At 40.4% G+C, this 15,857-nt stretch overlaps 1 protein-coding gene across 1 annotated transcript in view; it reads left to right on the forward strand.

Moving 5' to 3' along the window:
• ROS1 (ROS proto-oncogene 1, receptor tyrosine kinase) overlaps positions 1-15,857 on the forward strand; it is a 79,002-nt gene that overhangs the window by 44,436 nt on the left and 18,709 nt on the right. Inside the window, exons 30-39 of the mRNA XM_009289129.2 lie at positions 2,153-2,385; positions 4,988-5,164; positions 6,190-6,364; positions 6,838-6,955; positions 9,590-9,777; positions 10,416-10,508; positions 11,228-11,363; positions 11,781-11,943; positions 12,203-12,267; positions 15,368-15,497. Coding sequence (XP_009287404.1) covers positions 2,153-2,385; positions 4,988-5,164; positions 6,190-6,364; positions 6,838-6,955; positions 9,590-9,777; positions 10,416-10,508; positions 11,228-11,363; positions 11,781-11,943; positions 12,203-12,267; positions 15,368-15,497 — 1,478 coding nt within the window. The remainder of the gene's footprint in view (positions 1-2,152; positions 2,386-4,987; positions 5,165-6,189; positions 6,365-6,837; positions 6,956-9,589; positions 9,778-10,415; positions 10,509-11,227; positions 11,364-11,780; positions 11,944-12,202; positions 12,268-15,367; positions 15,498-15,857) is intronic.

Consider the following 15,857-nt stretch of genomic DNA (forward strand, 5'->3'; position numbering starts at 1 on the left):
GACGGTTGGACTCGATGACCTTAGAGGTCTTTTCCAACCTCAATGATTCTATGATTCTCTTCCAACCATGCTATTTTTTTTTCTTTTTAACAGTCAGATCTCTTAGCATCTGTGGCATCAATCAAATAGGCTCTCATCCTATGTGGATCTCTGAATATTATGAGCATATTCCTAAGGAGTCTATGGCAAAAAATAAGAAAAGCTGGCCTATGATCAGTAGATTTCAATTCTTTGCATGGGAATCCACATCTGTATTGTAAAATTTGTTTGACACACTGATTGAATAAGATTGAATACTATTGGGATGTGGCAAGAATTCACACTGTTGCTTCTTTGTGTGGTAAACTAAGCCATCCTGCAGCAATGTACACCCTTTCAGTGGCAAAACATAAAGGTAGCATATGAAATGGGAGACAGGGTTGCTCCACTGACATGGAATTTTTCAGTCTCAAGTTAAAATGAAACATGAAACTCAAAGCGGGCTTCTCTAGTTGGGGCAAAACAAAACATAGGGATCAAAATAAAGTCCTAGGCAAAAAAAACCCCCAACAACAACAACCAAAAAAAACCCCAAAACATACCAGACCCCAAACCCTGAGCATTTTTAATATGTATTTGTATCAGCATTCAGAGCTTTTCACAATTTGTTGAAAAATTTCCAACCAGCTGTAAACCAAATGTATATGTGTCCTGGCACTTACTTATGTTCTCAATTTCATGAATGTAACTGCTAGTTTAAATTGTAATCAGATGCTGCTAGAGCCTTTTGAAGTGTGTACACTATTTCACACCTCTGAAGCTGTGTGAATTCCCTGGGCTCAAAAAATTCCTAGGCAAAAAAAACCCCCAACAACAACAACCAAAAAAAACCCCAAAACATACCAGACCCCAAACCCTGAGCATTTTTAATATGTATTTGTATCAGCATTCAGAGCTTTTCACAATTTGTTGAAAAATTTCCAACCAGCTGTAAACCAAATGTATATGTGTCCTGGCACTTACTTATGTTCTCAATTTCATGAATGTAACTGCTAGTTTAAATTGTAATCAGATGCTGCTAGAGCCTTTTGAAGTGTGTACACTATTTCACACCTCTGAAGCTGTGTGAATTCCCTCTGTCTTTCCCTCAATTCTGTAATGAAAGGAAAGAAACTTGGATTAATCTGTACTTTCCAACAAATAGCAAGATAGAGGGAATGAAAAAAAAAGGAAGGCAACTTGGAAAAATTAATGCATTGCTCTTGCCACAGAGTGTCACTCTTACTCCACATATGTTTTAGCTAGTGAAATGAGAAATTTGTCTTCTTTACTAGTCTAGCTTCTGCACATTTCACTTAAAAAATCTGCAGTCTTGCTACTAGGACATAAATTATAGCATATGTACTCATTATTCTGATATGTTGGGAACATAAATAGTGTAATGACTTCTTAACTTTTTACCTATCATCTGGACAGTTCAATAGGAAAAAAGAATTTTTAATGTAGAGTTGGGGCGTGTCATATTTCAAAGTCTGTGATCTCAAAGCTTCAAAGGAAGGGTTGATTTTTTCCAAAACAATTAGTGAGTAACCAGCTGGCAAGGACATCAGACCAGCAATCCAGTTTCTTGCTTACACAGCTCAGCCAGACCATGTATTTCTGAGCAAAACTGTAAATCATAGCAAACAATGCTAAGTTTTGGGTTTTCGTCCTTCAGATTTTTCTGTTCAAGAAAAGACTTTCCAATGGGAATGGTGCATGGGTACTTTTTCTAGTGCATATCCAAGTAAGCATCATACTAAACTCACATCTGAGACCCTGATTACGAAACTAAGAGAGAGCAGGAATTCAGTGATATGACTGTAAATGTAGAGGTATAGGACAGCATCTGGGTGGGGTTTTTTTGTCTGTTTGCATGGTAGGATAGGCAAGGAGATACTAAAGAAGTCCCTTAAAATATTTTGAACTTGTCTGCAGCTGACTGACTATACAAGAATATGAGTTTTACATGTGTAGAGTGTCAGTCCTGTAAATGGATCATATTCATACGTTTATAACCTTTTTTCTTTCCTCAGTGACATTTCTTGACTTCTCTAAAAATAAAACAAACAAACAAACAAAACGCTAGTGAGATCTGCACCTAAAAGGAGATTAATTTTTCTTTCTGTTTCAGTACCAGAGGCAGTTGATTCCATTAAGACAGTGGTTTTGTCTGACACCACCATCAACATATCTTGGAGTGAACCTTTGAAGCCAAATGGACCTCTAGAATCCATCCGCTACCAAATCTCTGTCAATTTATTACCTCCTGTACCAGCGACACCCTTGCGAAAAAGTGAATTTCCAAATGGGACACTTGCCTGGTCTGTCAGTGGGCTCCAATCCAGAACAAACAATTTATTCAAGGTATAATTACAAGCAGCTTTACCTGTTTGTTCACTAACCTGTAAATCTTTAGACTGCTCTTCTGGAAAGCTATATGTGTGTTTTGAAAATATGAGTTCAAAACTTGGCAGACTTCTCTCAGTCCTTTAGCCTTAAGGAAAATTAAACACCACAGTTTATTCCTACATAGGTTGTTCAGATTAAAACCTTAGAACTGAGATCTTTTCTATTTGGGGAGCAACTCACAGATCTCAAGAGTAAATAGGAGTTTCTGCTGCAGTCCTGCTGTTACTGCCCTGATACTTCATGCAACATGCTAAGAGAGGGTCAAGTGATGGGTAACCTCTGTTCTCAAAGGACGATGCCTGGAACTGTGACCTGCTTGTGAAGGACCAGGTGTAGTGCAATAAACAGGGCTATGTGAGTGCAAATGGGTCATGGTCAAAAGATAAAGGCTTTTCTCAGGAAAGCAACATAACTGAAACTCATAAAGGTGAAACCTCTACATGTTATATCAAGAGCAGACTCAGCCATTTTGCCAACTGCTGCTTTTCCTTGAAAAATATTTTTTTTCTTAGTCCAATAAACCAAAAAGTATCTGATATATCCATATATAGGTGATGACTGAATTAATACTTGTCTGATTCTGTCTTGCAGCAGTCACATTTTAAATAAAAGTATATTATAAAATATGCCTACAAACTTCACAACAATAACAATATATCAATGTTGGCCCTTTAACAAATGCAGAGGACTAACAATGAGTTAAAAATGGAAGTAGGGTCTTGGCTATTTGGTGGCCTTTGAAGACAATTTCTGTAGACAAGAATATTGAAGGGTGGTTGCAAACCCTTTGATTTTGGATTTCATTGAAATATGATGCTGTCAGTGCAATAGAAGAAGTAGTTTCTTCCACTGTCCAGGCAAGTCATAGACAGAGGAAGATAGGAAATATAATAATAGGCCAGCCCCAGGCTAGCTAGCAGAAGCAGCAGAATGGGATACCCATCCATCAGCTGCTGCAGTTCACGTGGACTCCCACATCAGCATCGCACGAAAACTTTGGTGGCTTGCGTAGTTATGCTGGGCTATGAGTAGTGAGAATTGAGGGGCAGACGCATCAGCCCCCCTGCCACCCCTGCTGTCAGACTCAGGCAGCAAGGCTTTTTGGACAACCAGGGCAGGGGGAGCAACATCCTGAAGTAACGGCAGTATTACATGCCTGAACACGTGTCATTGCTGTAAGAATGAGCAGAAAATAATAACGTGGAGATAACGTCAAGAAGGTGGAGGAACCAAAGGAGTTCAAAGTAGCAAGGACTAAAAAGGCAGTTGAAAGGCTCTGTTAGTATGTTGAAGAGGAAGACAAAAGGAAGAATAGGTTGCAGTATCTAGTGCTTCTTTTTGTTTAGTTTTTAGGAACAGGAGACCTGTGACTAGATATTTAACACAACTGCGTGAAGCCAACAGTAGCATAACAGCTCAGGAGAAGGAAAGATCAGGTTAAAGAATTTTATGTAGGTTATATGTATTTAAGTCAACAGCATCTGATGGCCTTAAACTATATAAGGAGGTGGTTAAAAACAGTCTGTGGATGTTCATGATTATCTTCTGTAACTTTTGGAAGAGAGGAAGTCCCATAGAAATAGCAAAAAAAAAGGTCACAGCTTCAAAAAGGAAATTATAGGCCACTTTGTGTAACTTCAGTACTTTAAGTTATTTTAAGGACATATACCGTTTTACTAGGACTATATTAGGACATATATAGGTATTATTAGGACTATATTAGGACAAAATGGTAAACAGTTGGTATACAAGCATCTAGAGGATAACAGAGGAATAAAAATGTCCAGTGTGGATTTGTAAGAACAAAACATACTGCTTCTCCCTTTACAGATGAAGGGTTAAAAGGAAAACAATAAATGATGTATCTAGACACCAGGGCTATCATCAGAGCGGCATTTTCAAAAGCAACCAAGTAAACATGTTGTCTGCAAAATGCACACTGGGTGCATCACAAATACAGTCAGAGAGTGTTTTTCACAGTTCATGCATGGGCCAGGAGAATATTCAGCTGATGACTGGAGGGGATCTGTTCTGGCCTTAATTTGATTTTGTGTTTTCGTTCATGATTTGGATGGTATAATGGGTAATACATATATATACATATATCTATACATCTATACGTAGGTATGTAAGTATGCGTACTCAAACATAGGTCATATTTGATTGTGGCTTAGTGGAAGGCAGCGTGCTAAGGCACCTCCTCACCTTGTGTTTTTGTGATTCTAAAACACTGCTCAGCATGTGATGTGACATCTGCATGCCTGTGTAAGAGCTTGTGGCATTTCAGAAAGGTCTAGAAAGAGATAAGTCTTGGTAGAAAGATGAAATGAGAAACTAAGAAGAGCCTCTGAGGAAGGGGACTCTAGGTCATGAACTTCCAGCCTGAAGATGTGTATGTAACACTACAGCTGTGAGGCTTAAAATGTTTCTACACCTATATCTATATTGCCTGAATATTGTCTTGTTTGCAAACAGCTAGTCTTCCAAACACTCAGAGTTGCTGAAGCCACCTTTCCAACTGGTCTGGTACTGTCCAGTTCATCCATTTCCTTACTAGGTTCTTGCTTTTCATCCCGACGAGAACTGGTTTTCTGAAAGTGTCCCTGTTATTGCAAAAACTTTTGAGACTCCACCTGCACCTGTCAACATAGTTCCCAGAAATACTAGTTTCCAGCTAGAATGGAGAGCTCCTCTGCACGTCAATGAAACCAGCTTCTGGTTTGAGCTGCGTAAGGTAAAAATAACCCTTAGTTTTTTTCCAGATCAGAGCAAATTTAACCCACTCTGTCCTGGTGAGCAGGACAGGGTGGCAGGATGTATATGAAGACTCTCAGTGGTTAATTTGGGCATAGTGACGTCAGTCTTAGTGGCTCAGAAGGGGCAGGATGGAGGTAGTGTTTGCCAGGAACAAGGGGGAGTGCAGCTGCAACATTTAATACTCCATAGTGCCAAAGGACATCCTGGATGACCCCAACAGAATTCCTCTAGGGTCTCCTGTTTCAGTAGAGTCCTCTCCCTTTTTCCTCGCTGCCCTCCCCCAACCTGGCTGGTAGCTACAAATCCTATGTCTGTTCTGCACAAGAAAGAAAAGGGGTTTCCAGCATTAAATATCAGCTACAGCCTAGTATCTGAATTTTATTTTCCTGTGATAGAGGTTACGAGAAAATGCCAGAGAGAAAAATGGGTCCAGTAGTGCAGACTGTAGAAGTAAGCGCTGCAGTGACAGCAGCATGGATGGAAGCTTCAGTTTTTAATGTCTGGACCACTGGACACAGAAAATGTCATGTGCTAAACTGGATCACGTAGATTCCTTAATATAGATAATCAGATTTATTAGGCCTACACCAAACATTTCCCATCTGCCCTATAACAAATTTCATTGCACAATTCCACTAAACCTCCTCCTTTCAATTACATCATGGCAAGCTGAACTCATGGGCACCTCACAGTGATCCAGAAATACAAGCTGCACAGAGATAAGCAAGGGGAAGGATCCTTTTGGCTGTGTAAAGGGGTCACTTAATCTGTTGTCCTTTGTGGCTGCCAAGACTTGTAGGTCTCCTGAAAACAAAGAAAAAAACTAGGTTTTGTGTCCTTGGTCTCTAAGAGGACAAAGTCCCGTGATTGAAACAGCACGTGCATAATCTCTCCCCTACAATATTAAAAGGTGGTGAAGTTGTTAATCTACCCAGGAATAGAACTGTGACACATTTTCAGCAGAGCAAGAAAGTTGACCACGATGATATTTTGTTTTTCTAGTGGCAAACAAAAAGTGACTGGTTTTCTCCTGCAAGCACTACGTGCACAGCAGATCTTGTTTACACATGCAATCTCACAGGAACTCTTCCTTCATCCAACTACTTTGTAAGAGTAACAGTAGTTTATATCACAGGAGTGAAAAGCACTTCCTCTTCAACAAGCTTTAAAACTACAGGTAAGCAATTAGTGTAGGATAACAAGATTTTAAGACTGTTTTAAGGACGTGGATAATCAAACAAAATATTTCATAAAATTTAGCAGGCAATTTTCTTATACTAAGAGCCAATAGTTGTGTGTGTTTGAAAAATAAATAACAGCACCATAACTGCAAAAGTAATAGGAGGAAAGAAATGAGGTTCACTTCTAAGTGGAACAGAGGAAAAGAGTGAAGGAAACTGAAATGAAACGCCTCATGTGAACTCATAACTACTGGTGAAAGGCTGCATGTGAATAAAAATTTTGAAATTTGTCCATCACAAAGAGAAGGCCAAAGATTAATTATCCATGGGGATTATTGATCTAGATCCTCAGTCCTTTTGTATGTCTAAACACCCATGTGCACATCTAAATTTTGCTCTTGGCCCATTAGCCCTTTGTCTCTCTATAAACACTTTTTAAGGGTTCTGTTTCTTCCCTGTTTGGCCAAAGCTGGTGTTCCCAGTAAGCCAGGAGTTCCAAAAAGAGCAGAAGACACTAAAAACTCTGTACAGTGGGAAAAGGCTGATGACAATGGAAGCAACCTGACCTACTACATCTTAGAAAGCAGGTAAGCTATGTGTGCAGGCACTCTTCCGGTAGCCCAGAACAAATCTCTGTGTGTGCAGGGGCTTTCAGTTTGGCTCTGATGGGAAGAGTAAAATATCAATGATGCAAATGGCCTTTCTCATGGGATCTCTTTCTCAGGTAAACTAAGTAGCCGTCATTTCCAGAAATTCCTGGAAAACTTAGAAGAATGTATACACTAAAAACATTTCCAGACCAACCCTGAAATACAGGGATATATTCGGATATATGTTGGTGAATTAGAAGAAGATTTGGAGATATTTTCAAATCACAAATTTCAAGCATTTAATATGTATTTTTGGCTAAAATATATGTAGAAGTATCTTGGTGTTCAGAGTACTCATGGACAGGCATTATAAAGTTGCCAGAAAGAATCATAAGGTATTCCCACCAACACGGGATGACTAGATAATTTTTAAAGTGCTCTGTCATCAAATACAGATTGCCTGGACTATACATGTCACACTCATTAGGCATCTATAGAATGCCAGTTCACACTTATTCCTGCACTGTGTCCTGGTTTTGGCTGGGACAGAGTTAATTTTCTTCCCAGTAGCTGGTACAGTGTTGTGGTTTGGATTTAGGATGAGAATAATGTTGATAACACACTGATGTTTTAGTTGTTGCTCAGTAGTGCTTACACTAGTCAAGGACTTTTCAGCTTCCCATGCTCTACCCACTGAGAAGGCTGGAGGTGCCCAAGAAGCTGGGAGGGGGCACAGCCAGGACAGCTGACCCAAACTGCCCAAAGGGACATTCCATACCATGTGACGTCATGCTCAGTACATAAACTGGGGAAAGCTGGCCAGGGAGGACACTGCTCGGGGACTGGCTGGGCATCGGTCGGCGGGTGGTGAGCAATTGCATCGTGCATCACTTGCTTTGTATATTCTTTTATTATTATTATTACTACTATTTTATTTTATTTCAATTATTAAACCGTTGTTGTCTCAACCCATGAGTTTTCTCACTGTTACTCTTCCAATTGTCTCCCCCATCCCATCAGGGGTGGGGAGTGTGAGTGAGTGGTTGTGTGGTGCTCAGTTGCTGGCTGAGGTTAAACCACGACACACTGGCATTGGAAGGGCTGAATTGACAGGTTAGAGTATATTGCTGTGGGCAGTGACTTTGAAACTTCTCATTTTTTGACCATGACTCTGGAGAGGTCTGTTTAAGGCAGTAAGTGCAAGGCTTAATTAATGCATTATTTAAAACTGAGGAGGGTCCATCTTCTGAGATATTCCTATGACATTGTTTGAAATCAGGAGTGATGGAGGGAAGCAATTTTGTAAACTCAGCTATGATTTCTTTTTCCTCAGTTAACTCTGTGCTTATGTAAGCTAAGGACTGACAGCGCTGTGGAGCCAGGCATACTTTACCTATATAAGTTTTCACTCAGACATACTTTCCTGGTGCTGTAAGCTTCCTCCGTACAGTTCTGTGAGTGTACAGCAGCACTGACCTGCATGCTATGAGACCACAATAATTCTGATATGCCAACAGCCAGTTTTTACCTGGCTTGCTGTGGATGAGTAAAGAAAGGACAGTCCCTTGGTCTGTGTCAGGGTTGTGCTTTAGCCTCTGTGTTCTCCAGGCTCCAGCTTCTTATTCATCTCTGGAATCATAATGCATCACTGAAGCGTGGGGGGTTTTTTTAAGTTTAATGAAATAAGCTTTTCTCCTGCAATTTAAATGCTGATGTTTTTGACTGAATTTCGCTTTGAGCTTCATGGTCCTTTTACACCAGGTGGAAAAATGTTAGGTTACTTGCATAGTATTCTAGAAAATATTTGCCTAGCCCTTTGAAATAACTCCTGTTTTTCATACAGCTCTGGTAGGGATGTGTACGTACCAAGGACATGAACATATAGTTTTCCCATGTCTTTCTGGTTTAGAAGTGTTTGACCTTTTTTCTGCATTAAAGTGTGTTGGGAGAATGATTGACATGCTCGTGAAGGTCATTTCACATGAAATATTACAGTCCTGCATGACATGAAGTGATATTTCAGATATGGCCTTTCAAGTTTAAATACATGGTCTTCTTTTGGTTGGTGAATAATCAGCTCTGAATTTATTGTGAGCAATCAATCTCAGTCCAATGGGGAAAGGAAGAAATACACCCAGCAGTCAGCAGATACTATGGGAAACTGGCTAGCTAGAGAATTGTGTCTTCACTGCCAATGACTTGCTTCCTGTTTAGCTTGTGAAACCTGATGCACAAGAGCCACTGAATTACTCTGGGCCCAGGAAAACAAAAACCTCTAACAGGCCACAAAAATAAATGTTTATTTTTTTCTGAAAGCTAAATAAGAAGGTTTTGAAATCTTGGCTGTGAGGTGTACACTGAAACAGGTGAAAGTGCTGGAGCTTTTAATGTCCAAAACGTTCTAGCATTTCATTTCCAATGCCAAGCTAAAGATGTGTGATTCCTAGCATTGCTGAAATGGCATGGTACAATTTTCTGCTCCGTAGCCAAAACCCCACGATCAGATTGAGCTTTCCTGCAGGCAGAGAGATGTTGCAAAGGCCAAGGAACTGAAGTGAAGAAGGGGGGAGCAGTAAAGAGTCCTCGCTGCATTAATGACATACCTGTGTTATTTTGCTGTGCCTGTTGCAGGAAGCAGTCTGACAACACCAGCAAAGTGAAGTCCTTGTGGGAGGTGGTTTACAACGGCTCCTGTGCCAGTATTTGCACATGGAAGGCCAAGAACTTAGAAGGAACTTTCCAGTTCAGAGCGGCAGCTGCAAATGCGCTGGGAGTTGGTGAATACAGTGACACAAGCAAGGATATAACTTTGGGTGAAGGCATGTCCTGTACTTTTTTACCCTGTTAATCAAGTTTTTTATTCAGAATAATCATACCGATTTATGAAGAGAGACCTGCTATTTTAATAATGATGTTGCTGCACAGGTAAAGTAATGTGTCTAAGAGGTAATACACGGTGACATTTATATGGTGTCCCCAGCTGCTAGTGCTCATCCAGTCTCTTGCACAGAACAGTGGGCCTGAAATTTGCTTCTGCTGATTTATACTGGTTTGTCTCTGTGGCCCTGCACTCTGCATTATGGTATGATTCTTGAACTAAAGGCAGGCTCCCACACTGGGTAAGGCTGTGAGGATTACTTCTTGCCTTCGGCCAGAACGTTGGACCTACACTCTGTGGGTGTTTTTGAAAATCCCACCTTGAGTGGTCAAACAGTTCAGCATTTCCTCTTTACGTGTACACAGTAGGTCATCACCACAGGAATGGCCCAGAGCTGGGGAAGGAGGATTAGTCTGACCAAATGTAGACATCTACATACAGCCTACAAGAGAGCTTTTTACAGAGGAATACATTTACACAGCAGGCAGCTCAAGGGTTCTCTCAGGTTTGCTCAGCTCCGTAGGGTTGATATGGTTTGTATACAGAGTCATTAACCAATTTTTCCCTTCTATTTAACAGATACTATGATCTCCCCAGACACCATCATTGCTATTGCCGCTGTGATCGGAGTTGTTGTGCTGGGCTTGACTGTGGTCATGCTATTTGGTTTTGGTATGTGGCTGAGTTTTTTGCATATCCTTGGTTCACCAGGCCTCAGTAAAAGGCAATTCAGATGGTGGGAGATGGTTGGCCTCCAGGTTTAGGGAAATGCTGAACAATCCCCGGGGTGGGAGCCAGCAGGAATTCGTATATTCCCATCCTTTGAGGCCCTAGAGATGGCTGGTTATGTTTTCACTATCAAGGAGAGGATACCAATTCACTTCATCCTCAGGCATTTCTTGCTGTTGATTCCCTGCAGGGAGAGCACAGGAATTCTGAAGAAAATCTGATGTTCCAGTGTATCCTTATAAAAACTTGTACCTTATAATTCTTGAGTTGGGTACTGCATTTATTCACCAAAGGGTCCCATGTTTTTCCTCTTAACCTTTGTCCCTGAAGAAAGGGTGTAGAGATTAGCCTGAGATGCAGATGTCCACATGTGATGGTCCTGCCCTCTCACTCCTCATCCTCTCCCTGGGATATAGCAGCAGCCGTTCGGCCTTGGGTCTTGCCACATACAGAAGTGGATGCTTGACTGATTTCTCAGCTCAAGAAGCAGTTGTCTGTGTTTTGTGGGAAAAAGATGGTGGCCAGATGGAAATGTCTTGCTTACATGAGCTGCTGGGGGGTCACGTTGAACAGAATAACAAAAAATCTGTAGCCTTTCAGCCTGCTCGCATGCTGGGATGCTCTCAGAGTGAAATATCTGATGGTCTGCTTTTCTGTTCCAGTATGGCACCAAAGATGGAAATCCAGAAAACAGGCCTTGTCTGGACAGATATTTTTTATCAAGGAAGATAAAGAATTAACTCAACTCAGAGGGATGGCTGAGACAGTGGGACTAGCCAATGCCTGTTCTGCTGTAAGGTATGTCCTTGGAGCAAATGTATTTTCAGGACAAAAACATCTAATAGGGCTTCCCTGGACTGGTTTTCATCAGTACACTCATCCCTGACATTTCAAGGTGGAGTTAAGGGCTGCATCCGCACTGCAGGGCAGGTCTGCTCTGAAGTACGCCCTGCCATGTTGGCTCCCTGGTGCGCACCCTGGCCTGGATTGCTCCTAGCCCACCCTGCACGCTCACGTTGGCAAGAAATGCAAGTGCACGGGGAAGGAAGAAGACCTGGTGTTTTCCAATAGATTCCAAAACATCTAGGCATCACCTGAGCTCCCCTTAAATGTACCTGATGAGACAAATAGTACCAGATTCATTTGAGGAAGGATTTTAACAACATTTCAAACATTCTTAAGTATTAACAAGTGACTAGTATTGCTGTTTTGTAGCACTCTTCCTTCTCAAGCAGAGATTGAATCATTGCCAGCTTTCCCTCGGGACAAACTGAACTTACACAAGCTGTTAGGAAGTGGAGCATTTGGAGAGGTGTATGAAGGGACTGCAGTAGATATCCTGGCAGATGGAAGTGGAGAATCCAAAGTAGCAGTCAAGGTAATTGCAGCTGTGTATTTCTCTGGCAACAGAATGGGATGGGCAGAGCAATTTGGCTCAGAGGTTATACCACAGAAACAGGTGTTGACAGATTTGGGTATTTCCTTGCAGTATTTCTTGCAAGTCACTTAAAGCTGGGCCTATCTCCTTTTAATGATTGCTGGAAAATAATGTGTATTTAAGGCCATGTCTATGTCTGTTTGCTTTACTTAAGCACTATGTGATAAGTGCTATGACATTTTTGCTTTCTGTTGAGTAGACTTTGAAGAAGGGTGCGACAGACCACGAGAAGAGTGAATTCTTGAAGGAGGCACACTTAATGAGGTAGGGACAGCTCTGCCACTGGGCACCCTCTGAAGCCACTATCATGTGAGGGTGGTGGCCTGCGAGAGGAATGAAAGCAACACTTTCCTCTAAACAAATTATTGTGGCATTTTTGGGGTGTTCTCCTGTTTCTGCTAAAAAATTAAATCACTACTGATGAATCTTATGGAAATAAAGCTATAAAGCTGATTAGCAAAATTTAAGATAAAGACTGCAAGTTCAGTATGCTCATATTATGGATTTATTGGGATTTGGACTGATGTATTTCAGTATCTTTGCTCCCCTAAAACTAAGTTAGTTGTTAAAGGCAATTGGGCAACATTTGGCTAATCCCATTTTACCAAAATAAACATATCAAAACAAGCTGATGCCTTGAAGTTTCAATTTACTGTGGAAATTGTTTTTTTAAAATGTGCATACTTACCACTAGAGACTGCCACATACCTCTTCTATTGAGGTAGACTTAAAAAAATAATGCATGTCACCAGTGTGAGAATTTCACACAGAAAGGTCTGTGTGTCAGCTAGAAATCTGGTTTTCCAGAGTCTCCACAGAAACAAGTAGAAGTTCAGCTGAAGTTTTCAGCTGGTATCTTAAGACTGAGAGTGTGGTTTAGTTTTCAGATGCACTTCTGCATTTCTCTGACTTTTATTTCATGAGTGCAGAATTAGAAGCATCTTTTGAAAAATGAAGGATTTTATATCCTGTACAGAAAACATAGTGTTATTAAATCTGAAATTGGTTTTCGCAGCATTCTTTTTTGTGTTTACATATTTTTAAAAGAATATCTTGCATTTTTTGCCTAACTTTTTCCACACACTGTACACTGAGTGAGGTAAGAGGCTTGTGAAAGGCAAAATGGAACCATGTCATTAAAGTGTAAATTCATGACAAAGAGTAAGTGTTGTTTGTAAACTTCTTACAATCTATCTTCAGTCTACCTGGCAGTCATAAACCCAGTCAAGGTCTCTTTTCTGTGTAGTATGGAAATTATATGTCCCCATAGTTAAAGTCTCTGAAGCTTCCCCAATTCTGCTTTCTTTTTACAGCTAATAATCCAAAACCAGAAATCCTGGAAAAATATATAATTGGAAATTCTTACATTTAAATGTAAACACTGATGTGGGCCCATATGTGCACCAATACAATGAGACATAGAAACAAAAAGAACAGCATTCTTTTTTGTGTTTACATATTTTTAAAAGAATATCTTGCATTTTTTGCCTAACTTTTTCCACACACTGTACACTGAGTGAGGTAAGAGGCTTGTGAAAGGCAAAATGGAACCATGTCATTAAAGTGTAAATTCATGACAAAGAGTAAGTGTTGTTTGTAAACTTCTTACAATCTATCTTCAGTCTACCTGGCAGTCATAAACCCAGTCAAGGTCTCTTTTCTGTGTAGTATGGAAATTATATGTCCCCATAGTTAAAGTCTCTGAAGCTTCCCCAATTCTGCTTTCTTTTTACAGCTAATAATCCAAAACCAGAAATCCTGGAAAAATATATAATATTGGAAATTTACATTTAAATGTAAACACTGATGTGGGCCCATATGTGCACCAATACAATGAGACATAGAGACAAAAAGAATAGAAAAGTTTAAATATTATATATTCCCAGTAGTCATTAAATAATAATAAAAAAATTTGGTATGTTTTATATGCTTTAAATCTTTCATTTTTTTTAATGTGAAAAAAGAATGATTTAGTTCCCTTGTGGAGGGCTTAATGATTTTTCTTCATGTTCATCTGTAAGGTCTCATAAATGAAACCAAGGGCAAAAGGAAAAATAAGTGGACCTGATTGTTTACAAACCTTGATGTTAGATATTTAAATGCAACTTCATTTTGCTTGCCTTTTTAGATGTTTATTAAAATTTGGGTTGTAGTGTTATGCATACTGTCCCAGTTAAGCAAGGACTTTTTGTTTCTTCTATTGTTGCTATGCAGCAGTGGGAAAATTGAGTTGCCTGTATTTCAAAAAGTCATTTGACATTGGTTATTGGTGAGTCATTTGTGTACAAATATATGTAGCAAATTCTTGGGTGTATCCCATCACTTGGGAAGTAAGGAATGACAGCTCAGTAGAGAAAGGGCTGTGTGAGCTCTAAGGAAAGTGCCAGGTGCTCCTTCCCCTTTTTTTGTTCTTGAGAGTGCCAAAGTTTATCTGATTGAGAGGTATGTGCTGGGGGCCAGGTGGAACTGTCAAACTCAAAATCACACTTTTTGCTAGAGTCTTTGCCCACACCTAAGATTATGTCAATTGAAAGAGGTTAGAAGGAAAACGTCCCCCTGTTTTATTTGTTTGTTTACACTGGGGCATTTGACAGCACTTTGGACACCACCAGTTTCCCCAATAGAGTCAAGTTTCTCTGACTGCTGGTGCAAGTCCTTTCACACAGCAGTGCGAAGGGAAAACCATTTTCCAACACAAGACGTGATTGTAAAAACACGGGCACTGACAAAGGCAATAAATATCCTTCATTCTTTGAAAAGTGCTAGATCTGAGTGTGCCGATTGCTCTGTGGTAATCCCTATCTTTTTGGACACACACAGGCAATTACTAGCATATCTGCAAGTATTCCTTCTGCATATTTTGTTTCTCTTGAAAATGTACTGTGAGAAACAGTTGTCCTCTGAATTGTGAAGATAATGTGTTGCACCTTGTGCTTTTACCTTTCTCTGTGCATTTCTCTGAATCAGCAGTTCTACTGTGAATATAGTAGTAAAAGTACTCTATTAAAATAATATCGATACCTTTAATGTACAGGTGGCAATTCATGTTATGCCTAGATGAGATTGCCATTTGGCTACCTTTCTTTGCTTCCTGGAAATATGATGAAGTGTGTTTTTCATACGCATGCATGCATTAGAGTGCCCATCAAAGTACAGTGTAAGCCTGTGTTTTGAAAGGATGTCCCTGAACTCTCCCCATGACTGAGCAAATCCAGGCACTGTGAGTTACTAAATCACGTTGTTGGTAGAGGCAGGATTGTAAAGGCCAAACTGCTCATTCATTCTTGCAGCTATAGGCACTTTATTAGCTATCAACCAGCTGGATTTCTCATATGTAATCTTATGGTTGTTTCCTTCTCTTTAGTAAATTTGATCACCCCCACATTCTGAAGTTACTTGGCGTGTGCCTGTTAAACGAACCTCAGTACCTTATACTGGAGCTGATGGAAGGAGGGGATCTACTTAGCTATTTACGAGGAGCCAGAAAGCAAAAGGTAGGGTAAAGACCATGAGACTCATATTTTTAACCTGTAACTACCCACAGTTTCTCAGTTTTTCCCTTCCTCGAAGGCCAGGCTGATGTCCAGCTGTTTCTGTACCTGCAAGGTCTGACCTGGCTTTTCCCCAATGCCCTGGGATCTCAATGTTGAGTGCTGACCTTGCATTCAGAGTTGCTGTGAAGACGATTGAATGTCATTAGACCACTGACCAAAATTGTGTTTTCAGTCGTGAGATGTCTGCTGAGTTTCTCTCTGTGAATACCATGAACAGCCCTTTGAAAAGTGGTTATAAATAATGGTGGTCTATTAGGCCTCATGGGGGGGGGGGGGGGGGGGGGTGTCTTTTCATATGCA

Source organism: Aptenodytes forsteri, unplaced genomic scaffold (assembly GCF_000699145.1).
Source record: "Aptenodytes forsteri isolate BGI_AS27 unplaced genomic scaffold, ASM69914v1 Scaffold217, whole genome shotgun sequence".
NCBI classification, from domain to species: domain Eukaryota; kingdom Metazoa; phylum Chordata; class Aves; order Sphenisciformes; family Spheniscidae; genus Aptenodytes; species Aptenodytes forsteri.